This window comes from Phlebotomus papatasi, chromosome 1 (assembly GCF_024763615.1).
Source record: "Phlebotomus papatasi isolate M1 chromosome 1, Ppap_2.1, whole genome shotgun sequence".
In the NCBI taxonomy this organism is placed as follows: domain Eukaryota; kingdom Metazoa; phylum Arthropoda; class Insecta; order Diptera; family Psychodidae; genus Phlebotomus; species Phlebotomus papatasi.
The window spans coordinates 44,291,921-44,310,989 of NC_077222.1; the positions used below are offsets into that span (position 1 = coordinate 44,291,921).

Below are 19,069 nucleotides of genomic sequence, written 5' to 3' on the forward strand. Positions count from 1 at the left end.
AGCTAAAAGTTTGCCTGATTTCAAGCAAAAATGGAAAAACGTCGTCAGAGCCCGTGGAGAATAGCTTGTCAAGAACCTGATGAGGGGAATTAAGAAGAAGGTGCGGGAGTTTGCTAACCAGCCATTGGAATAAAGCAAAGAAATGGTTTAAAATAATCACAATAAAATGATCTTTCCAAATCTGCATTAGATTTTTTTTTTTATCTACTGCGACTAAGATTTGAGAGCCATTTTTCCATGGGGAAATTCATTCGATTCCACGCTTCATTCGTTCCTTTTAATAATAATAATAATAATGCTGGCACAACATTCCATGAAGGAACTAGGCCTTCCCACAAGGGGATTTCTAGACATGCATTATTATTTTTTTCTTATACGGCGTGAGGTTGTCAGTCCCAAGCCTCGTGAAATCAAGTGCAGTGAAGCTCACTGGATGCAATCCGAACACCTTTAACGCCAGAAAAATTCCTGGTGATCTAAAGGGGATTCGAACCCGGGACACGTGACCCATTGAATGCCCTCGATTTTTTTAACATTTAGCAATATTTTACTGCAGTACATTTTTATAGAACTTTCATTGTCTTTCATACCCCTTTTAGATCTAATTCGATTTTAATTGTCGGTTTTGATTTGGAGATAGTCCCTGTGACGCAAGAAACGTATAACGAACGTATAACAAAAATATTGGGATTAAAAAATAATTTCTAGGAATTCTTCTGTTATTGGCAAACATCTTAAACATATTGAAACATGAGACATTTGCAGAACAATAAATATTTACCTTAAATGATCAATGATTTTACCCGAAAAATAAGAAGTTTCTCTGAATAATTTATTCTCTAAGGTTAAATAGTGCACTATTTAAATGCATTCCATAAGAGCCATGTATTAGTGAGAGAAGGCTTTGAAGTCTCTTACATTTATCTCCATTAACCCTTTAACGACGAGACAGTTTTCGCTCACCGAAAATCAGCAATAAATATGAAACCAATGAACAAAATTAGCAAAAGGTCTGATATCTGGCCTTCGAAAACCCAACAGAGTCTGATTTGGTGTATTTTTTTATCTCTATGAACGATAGGGACAAAAATAGCCTAAAAATTTAAGTAATTTTTCTGAAAATACTAATGAATGATAATTTTCAATCTAATGAAAAATATTTTGTTTGAGTAATGTAGTTTCTTTTCACAAAAACGGTTTTGCTTAAAAAAAAATTGGAAGTATAAAAAGTATTTAAAATTGATTTTCATTTTGAGAATTTAAAAAATCGTCATTTTTGAGCTTAAAAATTTACTATATAGCAAATAGCTGGAGACTTCCAAAAAATATGCTAGATTCCTTCAACCTTCTATTTTGCTATAACGTATAAACACAAGGAAAAAATAACTTAGTCAGGAAAAATTATTTTCTTTATGATACACCGGTTTTTCAATCGTCCTTAAACCCCACGAAATGTCCATCTTCATTTCTTTAGAAATCGCATTTTCAACATATCAATGAGTTCGGGTATCCGACAGACTTGAAACGGTTTAATATCGGTTTTTATTAAAAGTTGTTAATAATATTAAAAAAAATTAAAATACCTTAGAGTTAAGCAGGTCTTCATTTCTCAAATAAGAAATGTTAAAAATGGTAAGTATGTGTATACTACGTGAATATAAGGCTTTTCAGAAGTGGTAGACCAAATTACAGAATTACAATAACTGTGATATGAAATATATTCACAGTTAAATATATGCCTTGGAACGAAACACTTACCAAGCAGTAGAAGTTTGATATCTTTAGCAGCTTGAATTCCATCTTCTTTGAGGTTGCGTTCAATTAACCGACTGCGAGCGGCTGCTGCACGCTCTTCAGCTGATTGTGCACACCCCATTGTACGTATTGCTTCGATGCAGAACGTCTTGAACGTCTTGTTGGGTTTCGGCCAAAATTAATTTGGCCGAAAGTCCGTGATAGTGCAAGAAAAATGATCCGATAACAACTTTCTTTTCCACTTACACTTTAACTTTCTTTTAAATCAAAAATTGAAGATAGGTCTTTTCAGTTATATTTTCAGTTTCTACAGTTGAAAAAACGTTGAATTCACTACATTTATATAAAAAATAGCCTTATAATTTTCTCACTTGTACACTTGAGTAGAACTGCTAAATAAACATAGGTATCAAAGGTTCATAATAAAGGGCAATGGGCAGAAAAGTATGGGAGCTGGTCCAACTAGCTAGTAATTTAAAAATTACTGAGATTCGAAACTAAAAGGACTGTCAATTAAAACTATGTCGTTGATATATAGAAAATTAACGAAATCCTTTTGAAAATTCAGAAGTTTGACATTTTATTTCTTGAAAACGACATAAGCGATCTTAATGACTTAAACTCGACCAATGACTTAAGCTTAAATATATATTTTTAGATTTTCTCTCTGACTGCCCCATCTGGTAACTCTCATATAAACTAATAGCTTTTTAAAGCTATCAAGCGTTTACTACACAAGAAAATCAAAACTTGTTATGTGTGAAAAGAACGGTATTTTCGGAGTTCTTGGTGTGCCTTTAACATATCTCCCGAAGAAACTTATAGACTATCACGTCAAGTGTCTGAGATAGGAAATGTGTAGAATTATTTTATGAAACTTGCTTTTTCTCAATAGTGATATATTATTAATTTTTGATGCCAAAGAACAATTTCTAAAGGAGAAATCAAGGAAAATTTTCCTAGAAGAAACCATATCCCTATCTCTCCATTCTCCTTGTAGTTATATAGATTTTTCTATAAATATCCTCGAATGACCCGATTCCAAGAAAAGGATTGCGTGTAAGAACATGTCTCCTTTACAGAAATATTCTCCTTAAAATAAAAGAACCAGAGTTCCTGAAGATCATGGAGTTGAAAGAAAGGGAAGTTATCATAAACAGGCTTTTTAGATTCTATATACCTCAGAAGTACTTTCGCATCATTTACCGTGTACCGGTTCTCAATCTCAATCGATTTGAACCGATTCATATATCATCCAAAAAATCCTCCAAAATTGTTTTAAAAGTATCGATTTTCGGATAAAAATAAGTTATCAGCTTTGAATCGGTTCATTACCGGTTGGAACCGGTTCAACTTTATAGGAAATTCCAAGACCTTTCCAACGAGCCCAGACATGACCGCATTTGCTTGATAAATACCCTCTCTAATTTCTTTTTAACCTTTGACCATGAAAAACCGTTATTAGGAATATGATTCAACGGTATTTTCGTATATAGACGAAATGTTCGTCTGGGTTCTAAACATATTCAAAAATGAAAAAAAAATCGCATGACGCGTTTTCTAGCAATCGCAAAAAACGTGGTTTTGGAGGGTAGGGGGGCGAATAAGGGTCATGTTAACGATTCTTGGGTCGACTTATGGGGGGGGGGGTCCCCCTTAGGTCCCAAGTCGCTATCTCTTACCGTTTGCCCTCTAGAGCTGGCGACAGCCGGACGGGCGACGGACAGACGGACAAACAGCGTGACGACATTTCTTAGAAATCGTCTGAAACCTGAAGATTTGTTGACAAAAGTGGTCTCCGGGGGGTGGAAGATGAAAATTTTGAAGGGGTGAAAAAATCGAGGAATTATATATACTGCTCTCTTCGTGGAGTTCGAGCAGTAAAAATTGATATAAGAGTATAATGGCTTTAATGTGGATCTCAGTGATGCAATAGGCAAGACAGCTGGTCTTGGGCGGACGAGATCTCTGACTCGACTCTCAAAGTTGTGAGTTCGAGTCCCGCCCGGTGCAATCAACTGAATGTCGAGAAAAAGATATTTTTCACTGTGATAAAACGTAATAAAATGCACCGCCTCTGCCCACAAACCTTCAGGAGCACGGAAGAAGCATTCACTACGGAGAAGGCGTTCCTGGTCGATCTACGATCAGCAGATTCTTCCAACACGAGGCACCTTGTAATAATTACATTGTAATACCAAATAAAGTGTCTCGATACGATTAATAATAATAATAAATTATTTTTACTCTAAACTTATTATTCATAGTTTTTGAGTAACCGTATATTTTAGGATCTTGTGATCTCTTGCGGTCTTAATTATTTTTTTAAGGAAAATATATCTATATAGGATGTATTTCCATTTACACAATCCTTTTTATGAATTTGGAGCATATTCAAAGATTTATCAGGAAAATCTCAAAAATTACAGGAGACTGAAGAGATAGAAATATGGTTTGTTCTATGAAAATCTTGGTCAAGTCCTATCTTTCAAATTGTTCGAGTCCTCTACCATTTGACCCACTGAGTGCCGGTTTGTCCGATTAAATTACCATCTTGAATTATTCAAAGTCAAAGGTCAACTACCTTGGAGGGCCTATTTTTCACCCGATTTGGTCTAATAATTATTCAAAATGTTAGTTTTAAAATACTCTATTCTTGAACAATTTTCTACTCCTAGATGATTTTATGGTGATTTATAAACAAATTTAAATCGATATTAATGTTATATGCATCCAAAAAAATCTAACCTAATGGGAGGCATAATTTGTCCACGTACTTACAAATCCTAGGACCAATCTTCAGAATTCAAAATATACGATTATTATCCTAAATCATCTCATGATTCCAAAAATTATTTCGTTTACAGCAAACTTTGCGCCAATGTCACCAAAGGAATTATAACATATTTATGTATTTCTATGACTACATACCTATATTTATGAGTAGGTACATCAAGAGAATGAGAAAATAGTATTTTATATTTCAGATGAACTATCGTCTGCACATAACTTACGAAAAAAAATGTGAGCCGGTGAATTAAGACAAAGTTACGGAAAATACACAACAATATTAATAATGGTCATTTACGTCACTTAGAAAAATTTTGCAGACGAAATATGTAAAATTTTAAAGGTATTTCACGAGAATTCACACATCATACTTGTCTTGTACTTTTTACATTACCTAAACAGACACCAAGTACCATATACACTAATAGAAATAATCGTGAATTCCAAAAATGAAAAACCTTCACACTTAGATTATTTTACTTTATAAATATCCAGTTTTCATATGCATTACGAGCACGATTCAAGGAAAAAAAGTAAACCAATGATTGATCTTATTACTTTTTTTTCTTACTTCACAAACAAATTTATTTCCTAAGAAATAAATTGCCGTTGATGCAACAGTGGGATTATTCGGAGAGAATCTCCGTCCGGATGCGGCAACACAACTGGTGAAGTTTTCAACCCAGGATCAAAAACTCAACTCTTCTACCAGAGCTTTCGACACGCTCCGTGTCTTCCTCAGTGGTCAAATGTGTCATTGATCCTTGAGTTTCGTTGGGTTTGGGGATTTTTGTGTTTGGTGGGAGGCATTCAGTGCAAGGGATTCTGGATGGACACAACACACAACCTTCAATCATCCGGCGACAACGACTAGTTATCCATCTAGTTGAGCTCTGGTAGAAGAGTTGAGTTTTTGATTCTGGGTTGAAAACTCCACCAGTTGTGTTGCCGCATCCGGACGGAGATTCTCTCCGAATAACCCCACATTTTTATTTCCATTTTCTAAAAATAAACTCCAATAAGACCCATAAAGAACACATTAACTTTAAAGGCATGATATTTAACTGACCAATTGTGTGCATTATAATTCTTTAGGAAAATAAATAAACATAATAAGGAATAATTCTATGGTTTTAACATTTACGTTTATGGAAACCTCAAAATTCTGTCAAAAATACAATTTTTGACGAAAATTACACCCAACCTGTAGAAGCCATTAGTTTAATAATAATGTTTAATTTCTTCTTGTTTTTTTTTTATAATTAACATGAAGGAATATTTAATAATCAGAAATTTATTTTAAATTATCTATTGACTAATCCTGAACTAACTCTATGCTACTTGTTTATGTGAGTGCAAAATTTATAGAGTTATATAACCAACTTCTGCTATTAACCTATTTTTTCGGATACTCGAAAATTTGATTTATTCTCTAAATAATAATAATAACGATTTCAATATCCCTCAATAACTCAAAATTATTATATTATAAAGGAGTCAAGTATGTTTATTTTATCGTTCAATAATTTGGAATTTTAAATATTTTCGAAATAATTATTACAGCACGATACAACTTTATTTTCGTATAAGATAGTATGCCAAATGTTTTATTATAAGAATTTGGTATCCAAAATTAAGTTCTATATGGTGAGTTTATTTGAACGAGATTTTCATGCAAACTATGAGTGTCATATAATTTTTACGATAATTTTTCTTTTTAGAAATTAAAAGGTGGAAACTGTTTTTTTTTCCAAGAAATGTAAAAAGAAATGAAATTAAAAAGCAGTAAAAGATAGAGTAGATAAAGTGTTATACTCGCATAATATTGTAGTTTTGAAAACATGTTTCCAAACATTACATAGTAAATAATCAACGATCACAATAAATATTTTATTCAAGACTAAGTTTCATTAAAAATTGTAAATTCTTCAAGGAAATTGAGTAATGTTTATACTCCAAAATTTTGATATTCGGCTTTATGATTTTTTTAGTATAATAATGAATGTTAAATATAAGGATGTATTCAGATAACATAATAATTATTTTTAATAAGGTATAACCTTTAATATCTGTGAATTTGCTCACGTACATATTATTTATGTTTGTATCGCCTGATAAGGTCTCCGATTTTTGCCGCGTGATACAAGCAGATTGATTTGGTGTCTGATCACAAAAAGGGCCCGGGAAATTGATAAATATCGTTAATTTCCATTTATTATTATCTATCGCACCTTTGTTGTTATATTGCGATGAACTTTTACTACTCTCTCTATTTCTGTTCTTTCAACATTATGTGTGATAAAAGGATTTATGTAAGAGATCGTGAAAATAAGCAGGAGAATAGAATGTGGTAACATTTTTTTCAATATTTTAGAAAATACTGTAAATTTTCTAATGAAAACAAACGTTTGGGAGCAATCCTGTAAATGTTCAATATAACCTAGCCAGCGCCCTGTTGAATGTGCTCTCGTGTTATATATTTCAATATTCCACTACTAACTAGGAATTCACTCCTATTCTTCAAACCACCCTTTTAGAAAAATTCTACGTTTCTCTCACTCACACGTATACTCATCATCCACATTTAGAGAGTAGGTAAATGAAGAGGAATAAGCGAAAAATCAAGTTTTTCGCCCTTTAGAAACAAACATGCATAGTAAAACATTCTCACCACTTTTACACTTAGAAACCACAAAAGCATCGTATTTTTTTCGAAATGGTTTCAGTAGAAAAAAAATCCTCATGTTTGACGAAAATCTTCACAGAATGAATATGTGATATGATTAGACAGATGATTGGAAAGGCACCATAAAGATTGAATTGCACAATTGATGAGAGAAAATTAAGAGAGAAGTGAGACGGAATATTGTGGTACAGAAGAGCAGCAAAAAAAAGTCAATGGAAAACTTTATCATTTTGTCTTTCTCACTCTTGACAAAAAACCCAAGGAAAAAATCAATAGAATTATGGCAATATGGTTAATAGCAGAAAATGCGTTTTCTATCAGAGTTTAGTTACATAGATCATTGATTTTTTTGAGTACGAGAAAGAACAGTAAACGCAGTATTGCAACGTATTTAGAATTAAATATCACTCAATAAAAATACACGAAAAAGAAGTAAAATGAAATAATCCAGGCAAGAACTTCCCACACCATCCCATTTTCGTCAAGTAACTCTGGTTAAATCAAAATCATAATTCCAAAAATAAGAGATTAATCGAAATCCGTATTTCCTATTTGTAAGTTTCATTACAAATCCTAATGAACATTTCTTCCTCAAAGATATAGATTTTCAACCACCTTTTTTTTTTAAAAAAAACACACCCACAATGTAAAAAAATTGCTGAACATAATTCTCCTTTCTGAATCTAAAAGCTTTTTTCAGCGATTTTCTCAAACACTTTTGTCAGGTTCACTTTAACAATACAAATTGTTTACTTTTCTTTTAAGCAATCACGCACGCTTGTACACCTTTTAATTTACACATTTTTTTCATTGCCCATGACTAACAAATCACATGAAACTTAACAGTGAACGTGAAATTTTCACGGAACTCTCCGCCATTTTCCTCTTTCTTTTCCACACTCTCAATCCTCTCAATACAGAGAGTTTTCCTAACGATTTCCACAATTCACACTCACATCTACAATTTTATCCTCACCCTCTTTGTAATATATAGAAAGTAAAAACTGTATATATATTCAATTCCAGTCTATAACTATGCACAATACACACTCGACAACTTTTCCAATGAGTTTCCACGAGTGTATGTGCCGGAGTTGCGTTGCGTTAAAGTGCCATAGTGGTTGAATCATACCATGATGACGACAACCGCGCCTTTTGCAGGATTTTCTAAGACTATATAGAATTTTTCCTTGAAAATATTGCACGTCAATTTCTTTCATAGCTTTGAGCTTTATGCACCCTCCCTTATATTTATACACATGATTTTTTTTTAGTCTTTAAAAGGACGAGAACGAAGAAAAATCTACAGGTAATATCTCGAAAACCTTGATTTTTCTCAGTTTACGCCCTTATTTATCACATCATTTTTTCAAGATTTAAAAAAAAAAATGTCACTTGAAGTTCATTAAAGCGCACTATATCAAAAACGAAAATTTCCTTTAAAAAATAACCCGGAAAAAAGACCTTTTTTTAATTATATTTATTCTCTTTACTGGAGCCGCCCAAAAAGCTTTACACTTTCGTCAATTTCTCAACAGTTCTTTCAGGAGGAGAAATTTTCACGAAAACATTTAACCGGCCAGGAACGCAAACAAGTGATATCGATGTATGTATATGTGAATTGGAAGTTCTTCTATACCCCTCAAGTAACCCTCAACTTCCAAATGCCCGACATTAAGTTTCCATATCACTCGCATCATCTAACATGTTATTATGAGAAATAATGGTAAAGTAAAATTCGCAGCGTGCTTGATCTCCTGAGACTTTAAAAGGAAACAGAAAGTTGACTTTCTACCTGCTCAATGTAATTTTTGGGAGAATAGGGGAGACCGGGGTAGATTAGCCACTAAATGAAATTTTTCATTGTGTACAATTTGTGCAAAACATGTTTGTATGTGGATGATAAATATTTCAATGAATAGTAAGGGAAGTATATATTTAGAATAAAGAATGGTTTCCTCAATATTCCTTCGAAAGCAAATTATAAGATACCACTATCTAACACTATATGTGGCTAATTTTTTCCCGGTCTCCTATACGGACTACAGTATCGGCTATTTTAAATATCAATGTAGCCAAGATTTGTAAAAAGAAAAAAAAATCGACACAAAACCAAATCCAAGTTTTATTGCACATGGAATAAGAATTGATCACCAAAATATTACCAAATAATTGGACTAAGGGCGAGTATAGTGATATCATATATTTTATTCTAAAAGGTCTTTTTCTGTGTATTTAAAAAAATCAATTAAATAAACAAAGTTTCGAGATAGAATAAAGAATCTCTATTCACGATATCATATAGATAATTTACAGAAAAAAATACTAAATTGGGTCCCACATGCAGGCTTATATTTAGATCATTTAATTTACTTTAATTAATTACACAGTAAAAACATCAGCTACTTTACCATGATTTTCATTGTAAATTTTACATAAACATGTAATCGTGTATAGTAATACACATTTGTGTACTTTGTACACATTTTGTCAGAAAACCGTGTAATTTTACACGGAATAATGTAATGAAAATGTGTACAACTGTGTAATCACTCGCAGATTGTTACACAGTTTACCATTACAAAAATTTATATTACATATTTTCAGATTCAGACTACACGTTTTTCTGAAATACATATTTGAGTAACTTTACAAGAATAATTGTGGTAGAAAAGCAGATCAACGATTATCCTTGTAATCTCTTTTTTTTTACTGTGTAGCACACATCTAATAGAATGTCACCAGATTTATTATTTGATAGTAGCATTAAATTGAGAAAATTCACATAAAAAACATGTAATGAATTTTGCAAATCGTTATCCATTATTGTGTCTACACAATAGAAGCAATTTTCGTCAAAAATTGCTTTTTTTTAAATTCTGACGTTTCTGCCTACAAGGATAGGGGAAATTTTCTTTAAAAAGCATTTTTTTTTAAAAGAAATTGCTTCTAGTTAGTAGATGCCTTTATTTCAAACGCACAATAACTTGTGTTTTGTGAACACGTGTTTGAAAATCTTGTTTGAAACCTAGATAATCATCTAGCTCACTTTCATATAAAGTTTCGCAAATTTTATAATATAAGTTATTATGAGCAGCGCACAATAACTTTTGTTTGTAAACAAGTTTTCAAAATATTCTATGAGAGTGAGTAAGCAAGATGACCATATCTAGATTTAATTCACTCTCACTGAAATACCAAAAGCATGTTTACAAAACAAAAGTTTACTTTAAATTGATGGACATTATAATGTCCTGCGCACAATAACTTTTGTTTGTAAATGTTTTCGAAATTGCTAACGAAAAAGAGAGAGGCAATTAGATCGAGATCTCGCTCATTCTCACTGAAATGTCAAAAATGTGTTTACAAAACAAAGGTTATTGTGCATCGGGCATAATGACCGACGCACAATAACTTTTGTTTGTAAACATGTTTTCAAAATTTCCCAAGGGAATGAGCGAGACGACTAGATCTAGATCTCATTCACTCTCATAGAAATGTCAAAAACATGTCTACAAAACAAAAGTTATTGTGCATCGGACATAATTCTCGACTTATGAATAAAAACAAAAATTAAAAAAAAACAAAGAAAAAATCTTCTTTTTTTAAATCTATAATTCCTTCTTATACTAAATCTTTAATTCCTAATGCGTGAGTATCAAATAATATAGGGGAAGGTTCGTAACGTCGCAGGTTTGTAAATGTTGATTTTTTTCCAGGTTACTAAATGAATATCATCCATGGTCATATATTCTAATAGCTAATCCCATATCTCACATTTCCTGATAAACGTTGGAGCCTAGGCCTATTTTCCTGGGTTCTAGAAGCAAAAATAAATAATGGGCCTAAAATCGTAATTCTGGTGTGTATTATTTTATGCATTTTTTCATGCTTCAAATGTCTTTTCGAAAAAAAAAACAATATTAGGCGTTATAGAGGATTTATCAGGGTTAATATTTACCGTCAAAAAACGTTTCGCTCGAAGGGGGTCGTTTTAGTGGGTGGAGGAAAATTTACAAAGATTACCTTCTCTGCATATTCGTAAAAAGATCAGTCCAAATTATTGATCATCAACTCTGAAAATTCCTAACTGTTTGGAGTCACATTATGCACGCCGCTCTGGATATTTGACCCATCCAGAGGTTCCACTGCACAAGTTGACAAAAAAAAATTAGGATATTACAACATTTTTCAAGAAAATCTCGATGAAAAACACGCACTTCCACAGAAAAATGAGACTTCATCAGATGTTTTTGTTGCGCTTTTCTCAAATCAAACATTAAGCCTAAATCTGCTATCTGGTAGGTTTGATTCTTTCATTGCCCATACAGTGCATTTTGAGCAATTTTTATTCAATATGCTTTGTTTTCAAGCGGAATTTTTCACATTTCACTTTAATTTAAATTGATCACTGGTAATTTTAAGAATCAATGATGTTCAATAAATGTTCTGTAAGACAGATTCGAGGCATTAGAGAAAACACGAGGATTACAATAGATATGATTACTGTTTTCTGATTTGTGCAGTGATGAAACTAGACTGCTTATGGTAGATGTAATTCTTTAATTGCCACTTCGATGTATTTTGAGTATTTCTCATTCAATTTTCCTTGTTTTAAAGTGGAACTTCCCACATTTCACTTTAAATTGGTGGCTGGTCATTTTCTAAATCAGTTATGTCCGAAATATGTTCTGTAAAAGTGTTTGGATGATGTCAGAGAGAATCCGAGGATTAGAATAGGTGTGATTATGAGAGAATCACACTTAACCAAGCTCTTAACTGACTGTCAGAATGCAGGGAAAAATGGTTTTCCGAATGTCAAAAAACATGTGTTAGAAAAATAGCTTAAAATTGATTTTTTATTGCGTGATACCTTCTGCAAACGGTGAAAACAAGTAGATGAAAGTTCCGTCTCAGTAGTGATGCCCAACTTTTTGTGTCCGGTGTAATGTTTCCGGGGAAAATGAGGCCTACAGAGGTGGGAAAAAGTGGTACGAAGCTTAGTTAACCAGGGTTACATTCTTAAAAAGTACCGCTATATTTTCATGTTCCTGTAGAGGAAAATCCAAGAACTTCCAGGAATTTTGTGAGACAAAATTATGAACCCAATAAGTAAGAGATTTATTTGACATAGTTGATTCGGTTTGTGTGGCATTCAGTAAAAATCTTAAATCTTGGACTTCTTTTTTAGTACGGACCTGCAAAACCTTCCCCTATATTTAACTCAAAATAGAATTGTTCTCCTCTTGAGTTCGAGCTATAACATTACCCAAGTGTATTGGAAAAACTACCACGAACAGGCGTCTGTTAGAGATGCGCATGAGCAACCAACACACCCTTGATATTAGAAGAATGAATTAAAATCCTCACTATATCACTGAACTTAAACAATATCCAACAGAAATTTTCCAACTTTGTAGTGAATAAAGTGTTTCTCCTCTAAAAAAAGAATCATTTTGCACGAATGAACCTAATCCTTAACTATATTATTCTTATGTTATTATTAGTAATTGTCAGTATATAGATGTTCTCTATCTTAATAGTACTTTTAGAGTTTGAGAATATGTGATTAGCTGATCTTTCATCAGTGTTGATTTTTCTGTTTATTAATCTTTTGTCCTGCAGAGGTTGAAGCTGCATAAAAAAAAATCTATTTTGTACAAATTATTTGAACGATCTATATTGCCTAACTTTTCACTTGTGCAAGCGTCTAATAAGCTTAAAAGTATATATACAACAGTAAAAAAAAAACCCTTGTATGTAGACTTTGGATATCAGTAATTCGAGTGTATTTTTTCACTCCCAAAATTTCAATCTTCCACTTCCGGGGCCACTTTTCTTAACGTATTTTTGCATTTCACACGTATTCTGAGACAATATGTTATGCTGTTTGTCCGTCCGTCTGTCCTTAATTAGCTCTAGAGGACAAAAGGTTAGAGAAAGAGACTTGGGACTCTCGGGGGATCAACCCATAAGTCAACCCAAAGTCCGTTGATATGCCCTTAATTCGTCGCCCATCCCTCCACTGGGAAAAATAAAAGGATCATATTGATCCAAATTTGATCCTTTTGCAAAGCATGGATCAAATTTCAAACTTTGAATGTACATTTATCATAATAGAACATGTTTTATCGTAAACTTATTACTCACAATGATGACTTTTCATTGTTTTTATTCATTTATTATTTAGTTAAATAAATGATACTTTTCAAATGATTTTTGATGATCCATTTATTTTTAGCATTGTCCCCTACTCCTTCAAAACAATGTTTTGCGATTTTTTTCATTTTTGCATAGATATATATTATATTACATGTTGTCTAAGCTGACATTTCATCTATATACAAATAGCTAGTTATAAGCCTAAATCAGCTTTTTGTAGGTGAGATTTTAACGTGAGCAATTCAAAATGGCGGAAGGAGGGTGGGGGGTGAGGGGGGGGGTCAATGCACCATGTTCCAATTTTCACCCGATATAAAACCTTTAACGCAAGTCAATATCTCTTTTAGTTTAGGAGATATTAAGCTCCAAAGAGCGGCCGGAAGGACGGACGGACGGGAACGTTTTTTAGCCATCTATATATTTGTGATCAGGAAGTGGTCAAACACATTTTGACAAAGTTTGGGGCCGATCGGAGGACATGAGATTTTGTTAGGATTATAGTAGGTGAGATTGTTAAGAATCTCACCTTATACCGGTGAATCATAGTAAGACTTAACTTTCCATCATCGGCACCTAAAGATTATGTTAAAATAATTCTAAGTTAAAATTTAAATTATTTGATAAAATTATCAAAATACTAAACGTTAATGCGTTGAAAATTATACAATGTACTTTTGAAGCAATTTGACCATATGTGTGTATAAGCTTCTAGTGGAAAGTTTAGTTGTGTAAAATTGACCATATAATACACAGCAATGAAATTTAACGGAGGGTCCGGCAACCATTTAACTTTTTCCGGCAATCCTCTGGTTATTTATAATGGGTTTATTGAGAGAGCATGGTTGGTAGGGAATAAAAAAAATAGTGTTAAACCTAGATTAGCTTCTTGTAGATGAGATTCTTTAATATTAAGCAGGTATACCCTTATAAAAACTTGTGAATAAATGTAATTTTTGAACTAAAACCCATTTGGATTGGATGGAAAAGAAAAATGATATGTACGTACATATACAAATGTTACATATAAATATGATATGACAATGTTATAGCTAAAATAAATGATTTTTTCTTTGGTTAGTAGGGTTTAGATTTCCGTTTTTTTTTATCGAGAGCTCTAGGGTCCTAACAAATACTAAAATTTGTGTCCGATTCGTTCTCATAAGATCCCAGACATAAGAACCCTATTATAGAGGAAGCTATCGAGAAAATGAAGAAGGATGATCTTAAAAATGCTGGAAAAATTGGTATAGGAATCCTGCATCAATGTACTATGTTACTCGATTTACTTCACCAAAAATCGTATCTGTTAGTTTGGAGCTATTTAACTCGAATGAGAGGACGGTCAGATTGTTGAGAAAGTATAGTCATAAAACAAATTCTTATTAAGGGAATTGCAAGAAACATTTTGGCAAACTTTAAGCACTATCAGAAGACTTAAAATTTTCGCAGGATATTTTTTAATTTTAATAAAAGGATTTTATTAAGAATCTCACCTAATAATATTATTGGTGTACATAATTTCGTTTCACCATTGTGAATTTTGTATGTTGATACGCATGGTTGAGTCGTGCAGTTTATTAAATAAATATTTAAATAGTGAGGTCCTCGCAACGCAATCGTTCATTCGCTTTAGACTGCTATTTTTTTTTTCAATCGTCCCCCACGAGTAGCCCTCTAAATATGTTGTATAAGGGTAGTACAGCGGAAACCCTAGAGGCGCCAATGTGGAGATTGTCATAGAGACATAGACAACGGCGAAACATGTGTGTTGTACAATGACAATATCATTCATTTCCCAAATATTGTGTAGGGGAAAGTGCCCATGCTTGACACCATTTGAAGTTTCGTAATGTCTAAATTTTTCCTATGTTTTTTAATAAACGTCACTCAGCAATATATTTTAAAAACTGGCCACTTTCCCATAGTTTTTGAAATATGGTTGCGATGAGTCACATATATACTGTGAAACATAGAAAATTTAGTCATTACGAAGCTTCAAATAGTATCAAGTATGGGCACTTTCCCCTACAATGCAAAATTAGGCTAATAATTCAACAAAGCAATCATAACTACAAAAAAAGCGAATAAATTTCAAACCATCAAAATTATGACTAGCATTTTATAGTGAGAAATTGCAATGTGAGAATATTAAATTATTATTATTAAGTTGAGACTTTAAAAAAAATATTAAATTGAAAAAAAACATGTGTTAATATTACGTTAAAAAATATTTTAACGTTAATTTTTTAAATAATTTGCCTAAAAATTTCAATGAGGAAACTTGAATTTCATCATTACAACTTATCTGTTCGTTTGTTTTTTTTCATTTTGCAATCTAAATCTTTTGCAATCTTTCTAAAATCTAAAATCTCTTTTGGAAGCTCATGATTCCAAATTTCCCCTATCTTACCCTGCAGTAGTCCCTCCATTTCTCCATATTACTTAGTGTAGCTGATACTGAAATCATTAATATGAGCCTACTTTTTATCAAACCACTTTTTATTGTTATTGAAACTTAATATTATTCCTACATATTCTTTCAAATTCATTTATTTTAAAGCGGTTCTAAAGAGTATAGGAACAAGTTTACAATCATTCAAAAAGTCTTAGAAGTCAGTTCCAGAATATCATTTTTTTTTCTTAGAAGAAAAATTTTCAATTGAGCAATAGATGTGGAAACAAAATGATTGTGTTTATCTAAAGGAAAGATCATAGGATAATTTAGACGTTCGAATGACCACCGGAAGTCAAGAACCACCTTATTTGAAGGTCTGGCCTTCCTTGAAGACAAATTATCGCTTTCCACAGGGCTTTTTAGGCTATAACGTCAAAATGAATGCCAATGTGTTTCTGGAAAATGTCCTGGAAGAAGTGTTGGAGTCGTGGACAAACAAAAATTTTAGTAAGAAGTAATGGAAGTTCGATCAAGACTCGACAACGTCGCAGAAATCACGCTCCGAACAAGATTTGGCTAAAAAAAAAATATTTCGTAGTTCATTTTGGGAGCACAGTGACCTCAACGATTTTAGGATGCAAGATCGGTTGACTCCTCCAAAAGAGGCATTTTGTTGGTCAAGGTTAGGACTAAAAAGTAGCAAAGTGTTGATGAGCTGAAGGCAGCCCTTCCTCGTGATTAGCAGGGTATTCACAAGTCTGACATTCGTGCAAACTGAGATAGCACTTCCGACAAACTTAAGACCATAATTAAGTCAAAAAAAGATCATATTGAACAAAACCGATAATGTTCTAAAATTTTGATGCATTTTCTACTATTTTTTCTTTATTTCAAAAAAGTTGAGATAAGTGATGATGCATATCGATACGATCTTTATTATGTATTACTTAACATCTAGAAAAATGTTTTCTTAGTTTTTTCTTAGTGATATTAGTTTTTAATATTTTATTAATTTTTAGTGATTAAATATTTCAGTCATATTGTGATTTTTTTTATACATTTTTATAACTATGTAAAACTCTTGGAAAGGGTTTAGATTTAGGCTATACAGTAAAGTTCTTTTGAAAAGATTTTTAAAAAAATCCACGCCGTAACGAAACAATTTAGTAAATTTCTTTTGACCAAACAGAAATTTTACTTATGTTGTGATTCTGTATTTAGACACATAAAATATTCTGTATTTTTACACATAAGTGATTCTGTATTGAGACCACTGAGATTGTTTTAAGCATATATAACAATAGTTGCCTCGGCAGTTGTCGTATCTGCATTTAATTTGGATCAGTATTTCACGCAAAGCACTACAACTGCAGACACAAAATAAATGCAGATATAACGACGGTCGATTTAACCGATGATATATATATATATATATATATATAGCCTTCCCAGAAGAGTAAAGTAATTTATTTCAAGAATGTTTGAAGTATTAATTTGAGTATAATTTATTACGTGATTTATATTCACATTTCTCAATTCACCAAAAACGTTTACCAAATTTCGAGCATTTCGAGAATTTTACGATTTTTTGCTTGTAACTTATAAAGCCATCACTTTAAGAATATCTTAATTATTTTAAAAATATTATCCACAAATGAGAAATATTTATAATATGTATGTATTAAATGCAAATAGAAATTGAAAAAAAAATCTGTATGTAAAGAACATTTTTTTGAGGCTTTTAGGCTTACCGAGCAGAAGCAACTTAATATCCTTGGCTGCTTGAATACCATCCTCTTTGAGATTTTTCTCAATTTGTTTGGATCTTGCTATTGCTGCTCGCTCCTCCGCCGACGAAGTGCATCCCATTTTTTGAGAACGTGATTGATTCGATGAATTTTCTTTAGGAATACACAAGAAATATTTCTAGTTTTTGGTATATCCTCACAAAATGCTCTTTTTAGTATTCAATTTAAAGCCACTTTGTGACGGTGCTTGCCAACAGATAATTATAACACACACTTCACGCAATCACACTTTTTTCTTACTGCCTTTGTGGTCCAAATTAGCGGCTACCTGGGAATTGATGGAAGATACCATATTACGTTGTGGTTTTCAGCAGAAAGGGGTGAGTAACTGAGTTAGGGCTAAAGTCATATAAAATTACTTTGGCAATATAATTTCAAAAGATTAAGTATTGCGTGATGATTGAAGAAAAACTTTGTCACCCTAAATAATCTTTGACCGCTCATAATAAAAAAAATATGATTATTTTTTTGTCCAATAGTTACGTGCCCATTAATCTTATCATCGAAAAGAAAAATTTTTTACATATTAGCTTCAAATTCAGAAATCTCTTGTGAGGAAAATGTAGGCAAATATGCAAATCATTCAGAAAATAAATTAGATAGTAAAGAATAAAAATAGACATTATTATTGCAGAATAAATTTATATCTCACGATCTTCCGCGATAGTACTTTCTTTTCAAATGCTTAGAAAGATTAAGTGCATTAAACCTAAGTTCCTAATTATTGCAAAAAGTTTATGAATTTTGATTAAGGATCTATTGGGTCTATAATATGATTAGGAATAAACGGAGTTAACTCCTTGCAAAAAGACAATTCTATGAGTTTTGATCCCGGTGTTATTGCCACCTTTTCGTTGACAGAACCTAGAGAGTAATACGATGTGGCGCTTTGTGGGGTGAGGTTGAAAATGCGTTTGGGGGGTGAGAATTTTGGTCCCAAATATAGGAGAGGGTGGAGGCGAAAAGTTTACGTCAAACTCTTATGGCTCATTTAATAGATTTTCTATCTGAATTCTTGTAATCCCCACCTGTGCCGGCACCTGCAGGGAACACTCGCATGCAAATGTTACCTCCAGAATGACCACAAGTACGGGAAATTTGGATAATAAGGTGTAAATTGTGCGACACTTCTTTTCTATCAGTTGCAGTAATTTTCTGAGATTGATTGCACACCTGTACAAACTTTCTGCTGCAAATCAAATATGACGGGTTGAACACTGAACGTACAAGGTATAATCTTTTAGAACAATATTACGATTTTCACGCAGTTATCCACATAAAACTCACGCACGCAAATTTTATCAGTGAATTTCTGTCGGAGAATCTTATGGCAACACTATGTCCACCATATTTCGGGTTGCCTGAAGTTGACATTATGGAGAAGTAAAAGAAGCAAAAGATACCCCTAGGTCCCCAGGGGTCCCCAGTATACCATGTCGGTATTGCAGGGTTTTGTGAAAAATCCTCTCGGAA

General features: G+C 32.6%; 1 protein-coding gene across 9 annotated transcripts in view; it reads right to left on the minus strand.

The window, feature by feature from the left end:
- The window catches only part of LOC129798402 (G protein alpha o subunit), a 64,105-nt gene extending 45,132 nt beyond the window's left edge, over positions 1 to 18,973 (minus strand). The window contains exons 1-3 of one of the 9 annotated variants that reach the window (XM_055841535.1): positions 18,770 to 18,973; positions 17,837 to 17,864; positions 17,540 to 17,689 (exon numbers count right to left, since the gene is read on the minus strand). In XM_055841535.1, the coding sequence (XP_055697510.1) occupies positions 17,540 to 17,657 (118 nt within the window). In that variant the 5' untranslated portion in view covers positions 17,658 to 17,689; positions 17,837 to 17,864; positions 18,770 to 18,973. The other 8 variants (XM_055841539.1, XM_055841541.1, XM_055841540.1 and 5 more) reach the window with 8 other exon arrangements.
- Positions 18,974 to 19,069: the final 96 nt, after the last annotated feature.